Consider the following 21,644-nt stretch of genomic DNA (forward strand, 5'->3'; position numbering starts at 1 on the left):
ATGTCAGTGGAGAAGGAGGAGGAGGAGTAGGCCCTGAGCAAAGACCCATTGGGAGGCAGGGCCTCGGCACCCTGGAAGGTTGTACCAGCAACACCGTCTGCGGAGGCCTCACAGTGGACTAGGAAGAGGAACCGCAGGTGGATCGGGGTTTGAATGCTGGCCCCGTCGCTTCTCAAGGAGGCACTGCCTTAGCTTCTTTGAGACCCATCTATCCAATGGGGAGAGCAAGGCTAAGCCCTGTGGGCTCTCGTGGGGGAAACAGACGTGAGCCGAGTGCCCGGCACGTGGCAAGGCTGCATAGCTGGCAGCCGCTGGAAGGGCTCTCAGTGGGGCGAGAAACAGCTGGCCAGGAAGCACCATCCTCACGTGGGCCAGGGCTTCTCTAGTGGCCTCCAGAGGAGAGGCCCGGGCAGGAGATGGTTCTGGAAACTTGGAGTTGACTCTCTTGGATCCTGTCAGCCCAACAGAATATCTCCTAGGCACGATCCTTCACCAGTGGCTGGCATTGTCAGGAGGCCCGGATGGCTGTTTCCTTGCTCCTCCCTGGCCTATAGTCACCTCTGGGGGAACCTGCCCCAGGGGTGGGGTGGCACCCTCTGGCCCCGGGAGACCGTGCCTCCAAGCTGGGGTCTACGGTCAAGCAGGCCATGGAGAACAAATGGCCTGAATTGCAACATCCCTCTTCCCAGGCCTGCCCAGGGTCCCCACTGGGCTACTGGGGGACCGAGCGACACGCATGAGTCAGAGGCTAGACCCAATGCTGACCTCTGTGCTCAGCCTGTCCCAAGGGCCACGCTCTCACTGAGTGGGCCATTGTCTCCCTGTGGGCGCCTGCACACTGCCTCCCTGCCCCCAGCCAAGCCCGCAGCCCCAAACACTGCTCCTTTCTCCCCAATGCCCTCAACGTCCCCCTCAGACCAGGCTCCGAGGATCAGACTCCAGATTACAAAATCCTTGGGCTGGGAGCTACTTCCAAATCCCCTGAAATTGAAACTAGATTTGCTTTCAAATTTACCAACTCTCAAATTTAACCTTGGAGATTTAATCCACGAGAAAAGCCCCCGTCAAGGGGAATCGGTGAGTCGATGGGCCATCTCTGGCAATCTGCAGGGCAAGTCTCAGGACCCGGGGCTGTTCTGGCCCCACCAGAATGAGATACACCAGGAAGTTTGTCCTCGGTCCACTCTGGCGCATCCCAAATCAGCTTATGAATTTCCCTTCAAAGACAAAAAAGTCTTTGTATCCCAACTTAAATGAGGTTATGTTCTGTTTACATTGTAATTGTTGATGTGGTTGTTATTAAGGACCATCAAATCCATTCCAACTCACAGTGCACTGTGCACAAGCGAACACAACACCGTCTGGTCCCATGCCATCCTCACGAGCACTGCTACGCTCGAGCCCATTGTTGCAAGCACTGTCCTTTGAACGCCGAACCTTGTAACTGTGTTGCCTGAATATAACTGGTTTCCATACATGCCCTTTCACAGGATGTGTTCTTAAACCTAAGCCAAGTTTCTTCCAACTCAAAGCAGCTCTAAAGGCCGGACAGAGCTGCTCCCCCAGTTTCCAAGGCTGCACATTGTTACCGAGGTAACAGCCTCGTTGTTGCTTCCTTGGAGTGGGTGGTGGATCCCAACTGCTGACTTTGCACCGCGAAGCCGTAGCCCACACCACCACCAGGGCTTAGATAAGAAAATTTCTTTTCTGTCTCACCCGCGTGACTAGTGCTGGCTAATAGCCCTTTGCATAAACAGCTCAGTGGTAGAGCTCAAGTCAACTCCGGTCCGTCTTACGATCGAAATGACCTCCAAATTTAGTCCACACGGATGCTGGGAAGAGTATACGATGCACGCAGTGGACAGAGTTGAGCGGAGAAGACAGCAGCTCCCAGGAAAAAGCAGAGTGGGCGTGAGGGGGAGGAGGGTGCCGGCAACAAGTGGAGACGTGGGCTATTCACTCCCGTGTGCCCCAAATGGCAGGCACCTCCTAGACTCTCATAACGACGTCCACTCACCTTCCCTGATGCAGGAGCCCGAGTCAGCCCCTGCGCAAGTGGCTGGCAGGAGAGGCACAGAGGCCATGTGCAAACGCGACAGCTAGTGCACAACAGCACAGAGACCGGAGCCCACTCTGTGAGCTCGCATAAAGTGACAGAACGGACAGAGCTGGAAGACGCCTAAGAGTGCACCTGATTGGCTCAAGCTTTTTTATAAATGAAGGAGTGAGCCCCCGAGGCAGGCAAGTCGCTGGCTCCTTGTGGCCAGCCATGGCAGATGGAAATCCCTCTGACTAAGGGGACAAAGAAGGAAGGATGCGGTCACAAAGGCTGGTGTCTGAGAGACCTGACCGGGTCTCTTGGAGCCATGTCATTCTCTGACACGTGGGACTCTTTGGGGAGTCTTTTGATCCCCTTGGAGTGTGAGGCCATTGGAGGGCATGTGGGAAACAGCATGGCCACCTCTACCTCCTGGACGGGATGCGGCTGCCTGCACTTAGCGGTTCTCCTGCAGGGGCTCCCAGGACAGCGGCGGACCTCCTCCCCTCTCCCAGAGTACCCTCTTGCTGCTGGGGTGGACTCTGCTTCCTACTTCCCCGACAGAAAAGACCAGTAGCAAACCGAGTCTCCTCTGTGCATGCCCCCTCGTTTTCCACCAGGAACATGAAGTTGCTATTCTCGCCGCCTTTACTTCTTTTGCCAGGCTAAAGCCGTGATGAATACAGCCAGTGTTCAACAGGGGTGATCGGGAGAGGAAGGTGATAGATCGCTTTGGAAAAATAGCCTTGGACTTAATAGTTTAGATGAAAGTTCTAAGACTTCTTTCCTGTAGAACTCCAGCGCCTTCCCTCAATGAATGGCTTCGCTCTCAGAGGAAAATACCATTTCCAGCACCTTCACAGTGTTGTCGGGAATCATCGTCTAGAATGTTGTGGTGGGCTGGGCAGCACTGCACGGCGTCCTCTGTGACATGCTTGGGCAAGAGAGGAATCTAATGAAGCTCTCAGTAGTGCCATCCTCGTCTTCCAGGAGGGAGACATGGGTGTGGTTCTCAGCCAACGGCCCTCATGCGCATCCACCACCGGTCTGTCTGTGGTGCTCTGTGTGTTGCTATGACACCGACCAGGTTCCAGCTGAACTTCCAGACTAAGATGGACTAGCATCTATGTCTGAGAAAACAGTCAAAGAAAGCTCCGTGAATCCCAACCGTCCAATGTGCAGCCAGCCAGGGGGAGAACAAAACGGGCAGGGCTTCCTTCTGTGGTGCACGTGGGTTACCATGAGTCAGGGCCAGCTGGACAGCAGCTAACGCCAGTGGCCTGCAGGGCCCGGTCCCGTTTCTCTACTGGGCCCAAGCCTGCTTTCCTCCAGGTCTCAGGATCCTGCTGACATCACGATGCTTGAAATAATTCTTCTCCCCCGACCTCCTCTCTTAAAAATAATAAGCTTTATTGGCATATAATTCACATATCATACAACCCAACAGTTAAGCTTCTTAAGAAAACGTCGTTGTACCCTCATCACCGCCCTTCATTCTAGTACTCATTATCAGCTCCCATTTCCCCCCAACCAGGAAGCCATTAACCTAGTCACCGTCTATAGATGCACCTGTCCTGGATTCATGGACAGACAAACATACAACAAAAACCCAGCAACGATACCAAAGTAAACCTGAGAAAACGCAATAGAAAAGAAAGCAGAAAACATTAAAACCCAGAAAAAATTTAAAATGAGTCCAAAAGGTCACCAAATGATAAGGTGTTCACTTTTCACCTAACTGCATCTTCCATCACCCAATTTCCAATGTAGGCTGCGTGACAGCCAGGCTGTTGGCATCCGTGGTCTGTGGGCATAGGGGGTCACAGGAGGCTTCATTCTCATGGAGCCCCCCTCTACTTTACTTTATTCCTTTATTTTGTGGTAACTGAAACAACTTTTGAATGGGTCCAAAGGGGGAATCCAGTGATAAGACGCGACACTCTAACCTAAATTCCCCTGCCACCATCGCCTTTCCCATGGTCTCTGTCTGATAACAAGGCTCCTTGCACCACTCACACCCCTCGCCTATGGCCAGAGGGGAGTCGGTGCAGGGTCTTATAGCCCTTTCTCAAGCGACCTATTTTCTAGGAAGTCCATCCTGAATTGCCTCAGACCTTCCATGACAACTGGGATCCCATCCAAGGCACAGGACCTTCCCGTTCCCTGGCTTCATGTCCCTCCATCAAGTTCTTTGTGCTTCTTTTGGAGGACGAGGAAATGTGAACCAGATGCAAGCGGGCAGGCTTGATGCGGCGGCGGCGGCGTGCTTAGTAGCAACGACTTAACTTGTAATGCAACAACCATGATCAGGCTGGGAACAAATTCAGCTGAAGGCCGAGGCATGTGGCTATTTTGCTAACTCTCTTTTGGCAGTGCGAGTTTGAGTTTGGTTTGCTGTTTTGTTTTGAACCCATCCGTTGCTCCAGATCAGGGAACAGTTTCCTTGGAAGAAGCCAACATCTAAGGACAGTGAAGGTCTTCCATGGGTCCAACTGAAGGCTTTGTTTCAAGGCCGTGTTGTCACCTGTCCATTTTCCTCTGGGCCGCATTTCTTGCATTGTGGCGGCTGTTGGCAGGTGCTGTGTCACTCCTTCTGACTTGGTGACCCTGTGTCACAGAGCAGAGCTGCCCCGCAGGGCTTCCTGGGCTGCCGTCTTTACAGCAGCTGGTCACTCGGCCTGTCTCCCTCGGAGCTGCTGGATGAGTCACAACATTTGGTTTAGTGATCGAGCTCTTGAACTCTGAGACCACCAAGGCACAGCTCCCTGTGGGACCCCCACCCCTGGCTGGGAGACTGAGTCTCTGCCATGTCTGAAGTGGCTCCCTGCAGCCTACAGCATCTCTATCCATCAGGAGAACACGGTGGCTATCTAACTAGAGTGTGCACTGGGCTCATCTAGACTCCTGGTGGTGCTGTCTGGTAAGTGTTGGGCTGCTAACCACAAGGCCAGCAGTTCAAGCCCACCAGTCACTCCTTAGGAGAAAGTTGGAGATGTCTTCTTGGTCCCATAAAGATTCACAGTCTTGGGAATCCTATGTATGGTTGCTATGAGTCAGAAATGACTAAATGGCAGTGGGTTGGGTTTAGTTTTGTTTGCTTGCTTGCTTGTTTTTTAACTCTTTAAAAAATCATTTTATTGGTTTGTTTGGGGTTTTTGAAATCATTTTATTGGGGGTTCTTACAGCTCTTATAACATTCCATACGTCAATTGTATCGAGCATATTTGTACATGTGTTGCCATCATCATTTCCAAAACATTAGGGTTTGGGATTTTAAGGACTTTATGGATTTGGAGGTCAGCTGGTGAATTTGCATTGCTAACAAGTTCCCGGGTGATGTTGTCCTTGCTGATCTGGAAATCACGCTTTAACAGGGGTGTTTCAAAGGAGGAGTCCCAAACAGTTAATGTGCTCGGCTACTAACTGAACAAGGACAGGTTCTAGGCCCCTCAGGAGTGCCAAGGAAGAAAGGCCTGGATATCTACTTCCCACAGTCGGCCAATAAAAACCCCATGGGCGCAATTCTAACGCACGTGGGGCTGCCAGGAGTCCGACCAGACTCGATGGCAACTGGTGTGGCTTTCTTATGGAGGAAACTTCCCAGGCTCCCCTCCCCGACGCTAATCACAAAATACTCAGGACACAGTAGTTGTCTAGGTGGAAAGTTGGGGGCAAGGGGAAATCGGTGTTACATTCCCATCGTTTTGATGACATGTGGCCATTATGCGTGGATGTCGTGATCGATATTCAATCTTCCTGGCAATTTCACCCGAGAAGGGAGTTTAACTGCGAAGGAAGGAAAAAGGAGGGGAGGATGGCGTGTTCCTTTGGCTTGCTTAGCATACGTTGGCTTTTTTTCCCACAAATTGCCCCTTCCTGTTTAGTCAGGCTTGTCGGAGATCCACTAAGAGTGAGCAGGGAAAACACGGCTTTCGAGGCCAAAGGGTTTAGACTTAAATACCATCTCTGCCACTAGCCATGTGACTTAGGTAAAATCATGTAGCTTTTCTGAGTCTACCGATGCCATAGGGCTCCTGGCACCCACCTTAGCGGTTACTGAGAAGAGGAAATGGAGCCATGTGGAGAGCCCAGAGCCATAGCTGAGACAGAGATTTGCTTGGCACAAACTACTTTGGTCCATCGCTCTCTTGCCTTCTGCGGGGATGATGTCCGCTGCAGCTTCAAAGGGCTGCTATTCTTGCCAGCAGTAAACATGGTCTGCTGCTCTGTGCTAGGTCTAAGGGCACGGGACGGGGGCGGAGGGTGTTGCCTGTTGAGGAAATGAGGAATTCTCCTTTCATAGAAGGGCCATGGACGATTGGATCAGGAGGACAAAGGCAAGAGTAATAGGGAGACACAAGCCCCTATGATGTGAGAATGAATGGTAGAACTAAGAATGTCTTGCCAGGGCAAAAAGAAATGTTTGTTGGCGGAAAGAGAGGATTTCACAAGGACACGACAGTGTGTCTTCAAAGATCTCTGTCTCTGGACAGAACGTGGGGTCTCTGTAAATCTCATAAATGGAAGAGTCCTGTCAACTACGGAACATCCCAGAGAGAGAGCGCTCAAGTGAGTATAAATAATTCGCCAACCAGATTTTCCCTAGCATGTTGTAAATGACAGAAGTAAGCTTTGGTGGCATGCAAGCAGAAAGTAGACGACTACTTGGTGAAGGATTGTAAGTGGAAAACGAGCACTGGGTTAGGATGTAGTCGGAAGAAGGAAGAAGAGCCCTCATGGCACAGTGGTTACTCATTGGGCTGCTTACCTTAAGGTCAGCAGTTCAAACCATCAGCCACTGTTCAGGAGAAAGATGGGCTTTCTACTTCCATAAAGAGTTCTTCCCTGGGAGAGGGACAGCAGAGAATGGGGGGGGGGGAGACTCCGGATAGGGCAAGATATGACAAAATAACGATGTATAAATTACCAAGGGTACATGAGGGAGGGGGGAAAGGGAAGGGAGGGGAAAAAAAAGAGGACCTGATGCAAAGGGCTTAAGTAGAGAGCAAATGCCTTGAGAATGATTGGGGCAGGGAATGTATGGATGTGCTTTATACAATTGATGTATGTATATATATGGATGGTGATAAGAGTTGTATGAGTCCCTAACAAAATGTAAAAAAAGAAAAGAGGAGAAAAAAATGATTAGGGCAAAGACTGTACAGATGTGCTATATACAATTGATGTATGTATATGTATGAACTGTGATAAGAATTGTATGAGCCCCATTAAATTGTTAAAAAAAAAAAAAAGCTACAATCTTGGAAACTCGCCACAGGCAGTAATACTCTCTGTCTCATAGGGCCATTAGGTTGTTGTTGTTGTTGTTGTTAGCTGCCATGGAGACAGTTCTGACCCATAGCGACCTCCCTCATGCACAACAGAATGAAGCACGGCATGGTCCTGTGCCATCCTCACAACTGTTTCTATGCCTGAGCCACTGTGGCAGCCACCGTGTCAGGCTCTCTCTTTGAGGACCTTGCTGTCCCTCTACTTGACCAAACATGATGTCCTTCTCCAGGGACTGGTCTCTCCCGACAGCATGTGCAAAGGATATAAGACAAAGCCTCACCCTAAAACAGAAGTTATCCGTTGAACCTCCTTCCCAACACAAAAATGCTCCCTTGCATAGGGGAGCCCAGCCAGGTGTAGAGTGTCCACTGGGCCCTGCTTGTCCCATTCCTGGGACGGAAAGCTAAGTCCTCTGTGGGTCAGACATCACATCGATGGGTTGTGCTACTTCTATTTTAAGCCAAAACCTGAGTCTTCAGATTTTTTTCTCACTGCCTCTGGATCACCTCGTTGTGGTTACGCAATAAAAGCCTATTTTTAACCACCGACAAAGATAGGAAGATGGCTCTCCTGGACCTTCTCAGGCCTCTGGCTCTTCTAGTCTCTAAATGTACATCTTGGGCTCCTTTCAAGAATCCTCACGTGACTTGATTTTCAAACATGCACATCATCCTTCTGGACATGTCCTGGTTGGGTAATGTCCCTTTAAATGAAAGCACATGTCCTTGAGGCAGGCAGGGTAGAGTAGTAGTTAGAGCCAGACCCCTGGAGCCAGGCTGCTGGAGTTTAACTTCTGACTCTCGTACTTCCAAGCGGTGGGACCCTAAGCAAGTGATCATTCTACTTCTCTAAGGTTCGTTTTCCTCAGCTATGAAGTAGGAGTAAAATAGTTCCGATGTCATAGGTGGTGGTGGGCCAGGGGAGGATTGAATGAGCTTACTAGGTGCCAGGCACTTGCAAACAGCCAGGCACGTGATAAGTGAGCGTCGTTTCTAGATCAGCAGCATCTGTTATTACTATTACAGTCTCTAGCTAACAAAAGACTAGCCCAGGCAGTGGTTGAAGCCTCCCATGACTGGCCCTCTCGCTTGCCAAAGGCAGCAGGAAGGCTGGAGCAGCAGGCTCCCTCCTCCCCTCCCTGCCAGCCACGTTCCACACAGAAGAGCAGCTGCAGATCCCACCCAGTGCTCACTCCTTTCATTGCCACAATAGACGGGCTGTGGGGACAGAGTCACATGGGCTGCCCGCGCCCTGCCGGTGTGATGGCTCCACAATGGATGACTCCGGCCAAACCAGGAGAGGAAGCCCAACGGGCACTCGGCTGGAGAAAAGTCCCTGAAGAGCAGCACAGAGCGGAGGTTGGAGTAGCCAGATCCCAAAGACCGCAACAGATACAGCGTTCAGAACACAATGTACACAGCCGACTCCCTCACCTTACTGCAACGGATTGGTGACGCAGGGGCCCCCAGTTCTCCCCGGGAAAAGATGCCAGTGGAGGGACTCACCACGTATGACAGATTAGATGTCACATGTTAGACAAGTCTTTCCTGCACATGACTGGGTAGTCCTGCACCCTCATTCCCACCATGACCCTCCCACCCCGCCACACACACACCCTAGACTTCCTCCCCCAGCCCTAGAAAGACCAAGAAACGGAGTGGGGCTCCTTCTGGAAGCTGGTTGCTGGTGGGGCATCTTTCCAGAACATGATCTGCTGCTAAGGTCAGTAGCCACAGAGGCTATATCTGCATGGGGAGAGAAGCAGACACAAGCAAGAGCCTGACTCACACGGTCGGCAGCATGACTTCTGGAAGCTTCGGGGTGCTCTGAAGCCACAGTGTCTAGTTTGTAAGAGCGATCTCTTATCTGCTTCAGCTCCATAGGTGGAGTTTCAGCGTGCCAAAGATTGAGAGTGTTCCACACTGTGTAAGTCTCATTGTTGACGAATCTCGAATGCCCACTCCTAATCTGCACTTTCAAAATGTCCCTGGCTGGTGCTTGACCACTAGCCTGAAGTCTGAACCCACCCAGGAGTGCAGTGGAGGAAACAACCTGGCAGTGTGGTCCCTCTAAGGACGACAACCAAGGTAACCCTACTGTGCTCAGTTCCGCTCTTACCTATGCGGGCACCAGGAGTCCGAAGCAACTCCATGGTAATGGGTTTCGTTTTTCATTTGCTGTCTTTCTCTACCCTTCTTTTTCCCTATATAAAACGGTACCCAAAACCCCCGAATTCCGCCCACCCCCAACCCCAAAGCTATGTATTTATTGTTTGTTTGTTTTTTTGTTTTTTTACAAAACAACCTTATCACCTTCAAAGTACTCTCCATTACACTTAATGCATTTGTCAAATCTGCGATTCCATTCTTGGAAACATTTTTCAACTTATCTGTTTGGATGGCTGACAGCACCTCCCTGGTTTTTCCCTTCACCTCTTCTATGTCACCAAATCACTGTCCTTTCATGTCCCTCTTCATTCAAGGAAACAAAAAGAAGTTGCACAGTGTGAGGTCAGGTGAGTAAGGTGCTTGGGGCAAGAGAGGCATGCTGTTTTTTGCCAAAAACTGGTGCACTGAGACGGCTGCGTGGGCAGGTGCATCGTCGTGGTGGCAGAAACAGTCCTTTTTTTGTCACACACTGTTAATGCAATATTCTTAGAACCTTGATTAGAATAGAAAGCTTGATTAGTGACTTGGTGGAACAAACTCCAAATGCACTATTTCCTCTTCACAGTACGTGTGTGTGTGTGTGTGTGTGTGTGTGTGTGTGTGTGTAAAGCAAACGAAAGACTTGGATGCCCATGTATGAGCTGGATCACACTATGCAAAAAATTAACGCAAAATTGATTATCAACTTAAATAGAAGAGATAAAACTCTCAGAATAAAACATACCAGTGTGTTTTTGTTATCTTGGATTAGGAATGGTTTCTTAGATACTTAGGACATGAAAATCAAGAACACAAAAGAAAAACCGATAAATAGGATTTCAACAAATGTTTTCCCCTTCAAAGGACACTTCAATAACATTTTAAAAACAGCCCACAGAATGGGGAAAATACTGCTAAATCGTGTTTGATAATGCACTTTTTACCTAGATTACCTAAGGAACCCTTGTCTCTTGGTCTATACACATACGCGAGCCCATTCTTCATAATGTTAACAGCAATTTGTTATGATCCACATGGTCTATTGTCTTTGCATAGTCAGTAAAACACAGGTAAAACCCGTCTTCCTGGTATTCTCTGCTTTTAGACAAGATCCACGTGACATCAGCAATGGCACCCCTCCTCCCACATCCTCTTGTGAATCTGGCTGGAGTTTCTGGTGGTTCCTTGTCAATAAACTGCTGCAACTGTTTTTGTTTGTTTATTTGTTTGTTTGAACTACCTTCAGCAATAGTATATTTACATGGGATATTAATGATATTGTTTGATAATCTCCCCATTCTGTTGGATCACCTTTCTCTGGAATGGGCACAAATACGTACTATATCGCTGGAATTTGTATAAATTAACATAAGCAGTGTGTAGTTACTTGGGAGGAGCGCTGGTGGGTAGTGTATTACGCATTGGGCTGCTAACCACAAGGTTGGCAACTCAAAAGCAGTCACAGCTCCGTGAGAGAAAGATGAACTTCCTACTCCCTAAAGATTTCCATCTCAGAAACCCACAGAGGCAGCAGGCAGCTCCACTCTGCCCCACGGGGCTGCTATGAGTCAGAACCGATGCAGTGGCATGGGTCTAGAGTGTTTTTGGTTGCTTGGGACAAACAAAATTCCGTTGAAAATATGTGTAACATACTAAGATGTTCTGGGCACAGTAGCAGCTCGAATTCATTTAGCAGAAAGGAAAAGGAAGTCATTTCACCAAAAGTGGATGTGTCTGTCATTGATGCTATCTCTATGTGAAGAATGGACTTGAATGCTTAACAATGTGGCTCCTTTATATATAAAACTGGCATTGTCCGTGCCAAGGTACCAAAATAGGAGTGGCACCCTACACTGAATGGGGTTTGCAGCTGACTTTGCTTACAGACCTCAAAAGGGACCACGCTGGCTGGGGAAGTTCAGGAACACGCCAGTTCACGATGCATGCAGCGGTCTCCTTCTTATTGTCTACCTGGAGAACACTTGGCTAGCTGCTCTACCTATGAACTATTGCCCCAGGTCAGAGCTCTCCACATGAAGACAAAAAAGAACCATAGACCTTAAACTCCTTTGAGACTTCCAGTCATGAAGCATGGAGCAAATCCTTTCTATCCTACGCGGATGTCCACTGCGGCAGCCCATCCATGCCCAATCATCCCAGGTCAACAAAGGCTCATCGTTCATGCAAAGCACGGGTACCTCACGCACCTTGTGGGAGTCTGAAAGAGGCAGGTACGGACAATAAACCAAGGTGTTCCCACAGCAAATTAATTACCCATCTTGGACATACCGAGAGGGCTTCCAGAAGAAGCCTCATTCTGTGGGGGCAGGAGAGACTGGGAAGAGGCGTTGCTAAAAAAAGGAACCTCAAGACATAACTCATAGCTTGATCCTAGACACTTAAGAAATACACAAGTAAAGACTGGGGAAACACTGACAGGCAAGTCCACCGTCTTTGCCAAAAAGCCACAGTGTGGTGAGAGGCTTCCAACTTCAGAATAAAGTATCATCAAAAGAGACATTACAGTTGTTAGATGCATGAAAATGACCTCGTGAAATTAAAGGAAGTGTGTCTGTGTGCACTCGTTTGGGAGCAGTGGTAAGAACAAATAAAAATGGTGAAAGCATTCGTGGCAGGCAGAGCCATATCAGGAAAAACTTCTCCTGGCACAGGGAGGGCCAAGAAGGGAAATGTAGTACATTTTCTCACATTCAGGTAGCATTATGATTGATGTTTTGTATTCTATAGCATCATTTACACTGCAATTCATTGACATAAAATTAAAAATGATTTTGGAACTTGTCTTTCAACAACTGCTAATCCTAATCTCCCATATTACTGCTCAACACGGATGGAAAACAATTTGGTAACAGATATCAAATGCCTCAAAAAATGCACATCGTTTTGATCCAATATCCAACTTTTGGAAATTTAACCCCCAAATTTTAGAATCCACAGTACATTCTGTGCAGCCATTAAAAAGGAGAGAGGTGGAATTATATTCAAGTAATCTGGGGATAGATCCACAACACAATTATATTATGAACAATCTTATATAATGCACCATTTTTGTCTTTAAAAAATGAACATGAAAATACACCAGGAAAAGATCTAGTCACTGGATCATGCACTTAATGTTTACTATTATGGAGAGATGAAATTAGTGAACAACTTTAACTTTCATCCTCGTGGACTTCTATATTATCAGAACTATTTTTTATTTTTTTTATTTTTTTTTTCAGAACTATTTTTTAACAAGGTGTGTGAAGCTTTCCTATTTAGAGAAATATATACATTTGTATTTTAATTATTTGATGGCATATGTTTCAAACCCAAGCATACACAAAATGATGGCAAACTATGTACAAATGTGCTTAACACAATGGGTGGATGGATGGTGATAAGAGCCGTAACAGCCCCAATAAAATTATTTTTTTAAGTATGTACAAACAAAATAAGTCTCTTCAAAAGCACTTTATTAGCTGCATCATATGCATGTCATAACTTGCTTATGCGATTGTCTGTGGTTAGATATTTAGGTTGTTTTCAAAAGCTTACTGTGACACACAGACGTAGAGGGAAATCCTTGTGGCTAAATATTTGCACACGTTTAATTCTCTCCTTAGAAGAAATTCCTCGAAGTGGGACTGCAGGCTCAAAATGTGCACACAATTAAAGTCTTTTGACCCATATTACACAATTATCCCATAAAAAGTCAGTGCCAATTGATTCTCCTGACTGCCATGGAGAGAGAGTTGTTTCCTTCACTCAGCCCTGAGTGTTATTTTCTCGTTCCAATTTTCACCGAATTTGGTCAGCGAAATGGCACATGACAGCTTATTTAGGACTTCTTGAATTGGGAACATCCATCTTCATTTATTGAGCGTCACTATTGTGTGATCTGCTGGCTGATATCTCAACCATTTTCCCGCTAAGATTCATTTCTTCTTCTTTTTTTTTTTAGTTAACTTGTAAAATTCTGTAAAACAGCATTTTGCCATTAGGGCTGAGTCATTTGATTTTTTTCAGATGTTTTTATGCTTTATGTTAATTTTTTTAATTTGTCTGCATTCCTCTCTACACTAAAACTCATTAAGAATTCCAAATAATGGACTTGAAATGGATCTTTTGATCAGTCACACACACGGACTTATGTTCTAGTTACTTTATCACCCATGTCAATATCTTTTCTGCATTTCAGCTCGCTGAAGCGGAGGTCCTTATATTTCTTGACTTACCCACAACAATCCACACAGAACCCAGCACACAGTGAGGCTCAAAAATAGTTGCTTGGGGATAAAAAGGAAACTGTGTTTTTTTTAACGTGCTCCAGTTTGAGATGGGAGATGAAAAGGACAGCGGATGAACTAGAACTGACCACATGTTAATCACTGTGGAACCCAGGAGCTGGGTACACGGAGCTTGGTAGCCTATTATTTCCACTTTTTAGATATATTTGAAAAGTTCCATAATAAAAAGCATTCTCTTCCCCACTCCCATCCCATTTGTTAGACTGATGGGTCACCAACCTCAGAGCGAGAGGATGTCTAGAAAAACAATGGTGATTAAATTCATTACATATGCCTCCATGCCACTCTTGTACAGCACAAAAGTTACGCACACAGGCTTTAAAGTGAAGCAGGGTATGGGTACAAATCCGTTTTAGATGAGTGATCTTGAGCCCAGTTAATTGACCCCTCCAAAACTCTGTTTTCATTTATAAATAAGGAATATTTATTAATATTTGCATCAACTATTCAAAAAGCTCTATGTGATAGCTACATAAACTTGTCAGTTTGTGACTTAAGAGTGAAGGGGTGGAGTCTAGCCTGTCAATCAGGTCATGGCTGATGAACTCATTTGGAGGCACTAAGGAGATAAACAGTTCGCTGGAAGCAGGACTCATGCTCACTCAATGTGAGACATTACTGACTACACACCTGATGGAGCTATGCTGATGAGGCCAGGGCCCTGGAGCTGAAGGAACCACGTAGAGACCCCTGCCAGATGCTTCCACCACTGGATCCACAAGACTTCCCACCCACTGGCCTGGGATCTTCCTGCATTCAGTGTCATTGCATGTTTTGAGTGAGTCTGAAGAGCAATTTATAGATTGGTATCAGACATATGGGCTAATATCGGATTTATGGACTTGTCTGGAATGGGTTGGTATGTTTTCTCAATATTCAATTGCTCTTGTATATGAACCTCTTTCTTATACACATATGAGTGTCTATGAATTTGTTTCTCTAGTCAATCTGGACTAACACACTATAGTAAGGAGTCATGGATGTGAAACTTAGTGTCTAGCACCTCGGGAGGACTTGGTGGTAGTGGTAAGTGCTGTCCAGTTGATTCCAACTCATAGCAACCCTATCTACAATGGACAGAAATACTGCCCAGTCTTGTGCCACCCTTACAAGGGTTGCTGTTTGAGCCTATTGTTGCCGCCACCAGGTCAATCCATCTGGATGAGGGTGTTCCTCTTTTTTTTTCCCTGATCCACTTTACCCCACAATCCTTCTCCCAGGACTGGTCCCTGCTGATAACATGTCCAAGTACAGGAGACAAAGTCTCACCAGCTTGATTTCTCAGGAACATTCTGGCTGTACCTTCTCCCAAAATAGATGTGTTCAGTGTTCCGGTAATCTATGACATATTAACTAGTCTTTACCAGCACTATTGTTCAAAGTCATCTGCTCTTCTGCAACTTTCTTTCATTGCTGTCTAACTTCTGAAAGCATAGAAGGCTTTTGAAAATGATTTTGTCTCAAACCAAAAACCAAACACACTCTCATGGAGTCAATTCTGACTGACATCAATCCAGAAGACAAGAGTAAAACTGCCTCTGAGGGTTTCGGAAACTGTCCATCTTTCCCAGAGAAGAAAACCTCATCTTGCTACCTTGAAGCAGCTGGCAGTTTTGAACTGCTAGCCTTGTGGTTAGCAGCCCAGTGCATAACCCACTATACCACCAGGGCTCTTCTGGCTTGAGTCAGAAATAACGTATTCCTCAAAGTGACACCTTTTGCTTTTTATGTTCTCGCAGAAGACTTGTCCAATGAATGCAATGCATATTGGGTTCAATAAAATTAAATCCTTAGCAACTTCAATATTTTCTCGATCACTCATGCTGTTCTTTTTGGCTCCGTTGTGAGGATTGTCATCTTCTTTATGCTGAGGTGTAAACAGTAAAGAGTGGCCATCATTATTCAGGGACACATGCACTTGAGATTTTCGTTCACCACCTTGGCAGAGGACTTGGTAGAAAAGATGGCGTCCTATATGGTCCTGAGACCCGGAAGGAAAAACAGGACCATCGCAAGGGACAAAACTCATGGTGCCTGGTCTTCCCCAACACGTCACCCAAGCGCTTCAACCCCGCGGCGCAACGCTATAATCATGAAAGATGAAGTCCTTGCAGGTAGGTCACAATCTTGATGAATCAGAATCACCTGAGAGAGTCGTAAACTATAACCTGTCTGGGTCCCACTCCCCTACTTTGGCGAACAGTCTGTGAAGTGGCCTGGCATCGAGATTCTTAAAACTCTGACGTGACCTGGGGTGCAATCACTACGTTACCCGGAAGAAGAGCCATACTCTTCTGCGTGAGCTGGGGTGCGGCTGGCGTAGAGTCTGCCCTTCTCCCTGTTACATTTTCCCTCACCTCAACCCCTAACGAAGCTAAGTTGTTGCTGGGCTGGTGGTGGTGCTGGTGGTTAGGTGTCATCACCTATTCTATTCTAAGTCATAGTGACCCCATGTGACAGCAGAACTGCCCTCAGGGGTCTCGGGGCTGTACTAATGATGGAAGCGGGTGGCTACATCTTTTTCACCAGGAGCCAAGGAATGGGTTCAAGCCACCAACCTTCCGCTTAACAGCCAAGCATTTAACCATGGAGCCACCCGCTCTTGCCTTCTTCCCCCATACATGAGCTCTCCTGAAGACCGTTTCAAATGTCTACACCAAAAGGGCCTGCCTTTATTTTCCCTAGGAAAGCGGATAGACCTGGAGTACTCAACCATCCCCAAACTTGAGGCCTTTCCACAAAGAGCTTGCCTCCTGTGAGTGGCTCATCCATAAAGGAGGATGGGGCCAGGAAGGAAGAGGACACTGGAAAACAAAGGAAGCGAACAGACTCTGCCGAGTTCCACACGAACCCCATGAAAGCCAACTCGGCCATGTGGTCCCAAGCTGTGCCGCATCCCAGACGGATCCGATCCAATTAAGCTCCCATCGCTCCGTCCGTAAACTCCAAGGACATGTCACGGGGAAATGATTCACAGGACTAGAATAAACGATTCACACCAGGACGTGTGGATGTCAACATGCCCAAGAATTGCAAAGCAACCTCGTTTGTCTCTGGGATTTTGATCTTTAAAAAAAAATCCCAGCTAAGTGATGGGGCAGCTGCGGGAGGGAGAGAGGCATTTGTCTCGCTGCATTTGGGCAGCCAGTCAGTGGGATTGAAGCACACGCTAAAAGGCAGCCTCATTTTGCGATGTGATTGCCGTGTCTTTGATCGAGGGGAAAGGCACATCCATCTCAATCATTTTAACTGAGAAGGGCCTGAGCCCTGGCCGTCTGGCCGCCCACCAGGGTGAGCCTGCATCAAGCAGGCAGACACATGGCAGTGCTTACAATGTCAGACAAACAGGCAGTCCTCGATTGTCTATACAACCTTTGCTGGACCCCGAGGGCCCCTCTCATTTAGCAATTCAGCCTGGACTAATCTGGAAGTTCCTTTCCCCCGGCAAACAACACCTGGCCCGGCCTGGCCACGTCAAAACAAAGGCTGTGTGAGCTGTGTGTCACAAGGCAGCAAACACTTCAGACTCGGGAGGGCAGGGGTCAACCCTTCTCAGAAGCAGCACACCCAGGATTGAGCAGGCCTGGAGAAAGGAAGCAAACGCAAACGCCTACCCCGGCTCGGCCCTCCTCCCATCCCCTTTCTTCCCCCCAATGCCTCTTTCTTCTCAGCCCCACACTAAGCCAAGAGAGCGCTTATGTTCTCTCTCCATTCAGGAATTCTCAAAAGAGCCGGTTCAAGTGGCTACAAAGATCATCTCCTCTCCTTTGAGGAAATAATAAACTGAGAGAGCTCATCAATTTTCAACAAACCTGCGAAGTTTCAACAAAAGGCTTCCCACCCACCCCGCCCCATGGCGCAGCGTGATGCATGCCATTGATATCTCTAAATTGCGCATGTGGAAGAGGTCGCATTTGCCAGTGCTGGGTTATGTATATCTTTACAAAAAGCAAAATCAAAAGAAAATGGCATTTTCCCTCTCAAGTGGCCCACAAAACGCAGGGCTGTCGAGTTTATTGCCGCCTATACTAGCTCTCTGGGAAGCAGTAGAACTGCCCCCAGAGGGTTTCCCAGGGTAAACGCTTCATTCTCCAGGGAGCCGCTGTGCGCCCTGACAGCCTTTCGGCTAGCAGCCGGGGCTTTAACCACTCTGCCACTAGGGCGACATCCACAGACTCTTGAGCTTTGGGCTGTAGGACCACAGGAGAGATGGGCGCAATGACCAGGGTGAGTACGTTAACACGCACAGAGCATTTCAACTCATTCCATCCTATTAACCGCTTCCAGGCAACCTAGTAGTATCTCCATTTTTCCCATGAGGAAACTGAGAGCCAGGGCAAGTTCAGTGACTTGCTGATGGTAGTGAGGCTGAGATTGAGGCCCGGGCAGTCTGGCTCTGAGACCTGGATGCTGATCACAGCACTGTACGGCCTTCTCCCAGGCCCCACTTTAGAGCCTCCTTCAACCCTGACCCTTGAGACAGAGAGGTAGCTATGGAGGGATTTAGAGGTACAGGGGTCTAGGCTTGGTTCCTAGCTTTGGTGTTCGATGGCTTGCTACCATTCCATCATCCAGAACCGGGGACATAGGAACCCCTGCCTCCCAGGCTCAAGCTGGCATTAAAATGAGAACATGCGTGAAGGACCTCACACAGCGCCAGCACTGAGGTCCATTTAACTCAATGGACCTCAATCCTTGAGGCACATTGGAATCAGTTGGGAAACCTTTAACAATATGGACCCCCAATCTCACCGCATCATCCTTCCACATTTCTGCCCCAAGGGGCAACCAGGAGGAAATCAACCACCTCCCTGGTCCAGCACAGAAATGAAACCTGAACCCCCTGAGACCAAAGCCAGCCTCCATGCTTAACGCCATCAAGTCTTCCTTGTACAAAACCAACACCTCACTGCCACCGAGTCGATGCCCATGGGATAGGGAAGGACTGCCCGTGGGCTTCTGACCCTGAACGCTCTATGGAGGGAGAAAGGCTGGCGTGGAGCAGCTGGTGGTTTCGAGGCGGCGTGGAGCAGCTGGTGGTTTCGAATAGACGGCCTTGAGGATCGCAGCCCAACAAGGTAACATACACGCCACCAGGGCTCTTAAGGGATCTTTAAATGCCTGAAGCTTCACCTCCAGCTCTAAGATAGTGGGATTCTCCTAACGCCACTTTATCCACCCACAAAGGGAGTCGTTGCTACCAGGACCATTCCCAGCTCATTCTAATCTAGTGGCCTTGCCCAATGCACCAAGATGGAGTCTTGATCCAGCCAGCACTGTGTACTGACTCCCAGAATGCCTCCCGCCTCCCGAGTTACACGCCATCTCTTGCCACAGGCAGCGGGTGAAGGAGGAAGCGACCTGACCACTATGGTAAGCAGCGCCTTACGGGCTCAAAGGTAAGAAAGATTGTGAGGCTGTCTTGTGGGGTTGCGGGGACTCAGCACCCACTCCAGCACACTTAACCACAGGTAGCACCTTATTGTTCCATTGTCGCCTGTGTGCAAGAGACCACCTGCACAGCAGCAGCCTCATCAGTCCTATGTCAGGCAAAGCACTAACCAACCAGAGGGCCATGAAGGGAGAGAGACGCACTGCATGAGAAGAGATGTTACCATCTAAGAGCACATTTGTGCACACGCGGGCACACACACCCATGCATGCGTACATGGGCACGCACGCACAGACACACATGTGTAATCCGTGAGCGTGCAAGACACGGGCGTGTATGCACACTCCAAGAATCCTGGTAAAGCAGTCCTCAAAGACAGCGCGACTTGATTAAGGACTAGGGGCAGGAAGGAGGAAAGTCCACAGGGGGCAGCAATAAACAAAGAGAAGAAGGGGGTTGCCCCTGGGAACTGGCAGAGACAAACAATCGGCTCCCATTTGACAGAGGAGAAAAACTCAGAGGTGGGGGACAGCCAGCAGGGGGTGGGGGACAGGCCATTCCAGTTCCCTGGCTCTATTTGCCACAGGTCTTTCAGAAGCCACTGCCAGTTGGCATGGAATGGCGCAGAGGGCTGGGAGAGAGCGAGGGAGGGAAGGCACATAAGGGAGCTGAGGGGCCCTTGGCTCTCGGCTGTCTCCGCAGAGAGTAAAGCAGCCCTCAGGTTCTCAGGACACATCCCCTCTGCCTCGATTCCCTGAGCAGACCAGGCCGGGGCCTCACCTGTGTAAAGGAGCCGTCCTCATTGCACTCCGGCACAAACACAGCCTCCTGGGGCCGCTTGGCTTGCTCCAGGGCTTGAGCGCGCTCCAGGACACACTTGCTCTGGCCAGCATCTGAAAGGGGACAAGGGCAACTTCCGCATTTCACTCGGCATCTACAATGGACCATGAGACACAATGGCTGCCCCGCTCTAGGAACACTGAGAGACACCTCTTTAGCTGGGTGAGCCCACGTGCAAGCCAACTCTCCAAGGGCAGTGGCTGGTGACTGGCACTCAGCTCCACGTCCATTTGAATGTGCGCCTTAGAAAGATGTGTGCGCTGTGCAAGTGTGTGCACTTCCTATTGGTACACGTGGACTGTGCCCATTTTCCCCACCAAGTCCTCCCATCCCCAACCAAAGGAGCAAAGGAAAAGCCTACTTCGGTTATTTTGTACTGGGTTGATTTGGTTCAGAACAAACAAAAATCTAGAATGCCCATGGATCCCAAAGGTGTTTTCTAATTCAGTCACTGCAAGTATTTTCTCTGAAAAGTCAAATGTCTGGGGCAGCCTGCTTAGCTTTCCATGATTCTTGTGACGACGCCACGCAGCCCAGGGCCGCACACTCGCACGTCTGTGAGCTCCGGAAGGAACGCACAGGAGAGAAGCGTGACATTGTGGCCTGAGAGACCGTAAGACGTGCTGGGGATGCTGGCCAACTGAGAAAGACGTGTCCTGCTGAAGGGGGTCACTGCCACCTCGTTCCAGCCACCTGCTGCCTTTCAGAAACTCAGAGGGATCCCAAGTTGTTAAGAGAAGCATAAGGTGGGGGAGGGGGTACCCAGAATTTTACATTTAATCTCCCAATTCCAAGTGTTGCCTCAAATATTTTCTAATGTTTTTAGACATGTGAGCAGATCAAACCCACGTATCTGTTGGTTAACAATTTGAGCTCTTCAGGAGCCAATAACGACGGCACCCAAAAGTCACCAGGCAGAGAGCAGCTCGTGTTTCTACATCTGTGGCCGTGGCTCAGAGCGCTCATTCCTCGGGAAGACCCATTTTCTTCCCTCACAGAAGAGCAAGCCAAATGGGCAGGCCCATCCACGGGCAACGTCAGAGCAGGGGTCTCAGATCCCCATAGGCAACGTCAGAGCAGAGGTCTGAGATCCCCAAGGGCAACGTCAGAGCAGGGGTCTGAGATCCCCAAGGGCAACGTCAGAGCAGGGGTCTGAGATCCCCATGGGCAACATCAGAGCAGGGGTCTGAGATCCCCACGGGCAACGTCAGAGCAGGGGTCTGAGATCCCCACGGGCAACGTCAGAGCAGGGGTCTGAGATCCCCACGGGCAACGTCAGAGCAGGGGTCTGAGATCCCCATGGGCAACGTCAGAACAGGGGTCTGGGCCCCGGGGCCTCTCCTGGGTGGGGTGGAAGTGCCTCCACTCACCTTTGCATCGACCTCGGTGCACCATGCCCAGGGTGGGGTCTCGGCACTGGGCTCGCTGGTACTCACACATTGACTCATAGGACCGGCCGTCAGAGGCGCAGATGGGTTTGGGTTGACTCCGGGAGCAGTGGAGGTTGCACTGAGGGTCACGGTCACTTATGAGGAACTGGGTTGGAAAAAAAGGTGAAAGCGATCAAGGTTACTTGAGTGAGAAGGGTGAAGGCAGGTCATGGACCTGGCACTGCTGGTTTGCGG

The 21,644-nt window shown here is 48.8% G+C and overlaps 1 protein-coding gene across 1 annotated transcript in view; it reads right to left on the minus strand.

The window, feature by feature from the left end:
• The window catches only part of SMOC1 (SPARC related modular calcium binding 1), a 163,641-nt gene that overhangs the window by 65,851 nt on the left and 76,146 nt on the right, over window positions 1–21,644 (minus strand). Inside the window, exons 2-3 of the mRNA XM_075532192.1 lie at window positions 21,390–21,555; window positions 19,960–20,072 (exon numbers count right to left, since the gene is read on the minus strand). Of these exons, the coding sequence (XP_075388307.1) occupies window positions 19,960–20,072; window positions 21,390–21,555 (279 nt within the window). The remainder of the gene's footprint in view (window positions 1–19,959; window positions 20,073–21,389; window positions 21,556–21,644) is intronic.

Source organism: Tenrec ecaudatus, chromosome 14 (genome assembly GCF_050624435.1).
Source record: "Tenrec ecaudatus isolate mTenEca1 chromosome 14, mTenEca1.hap1, whole genome shotgun sequence".
Classification (NCBI taxonomy): Eukaryota; Metazoa; Chordata; class Mammalia; order Afrosoricida; family Tenrecidae; genus Tenrec; species Tenrec ecaudatus.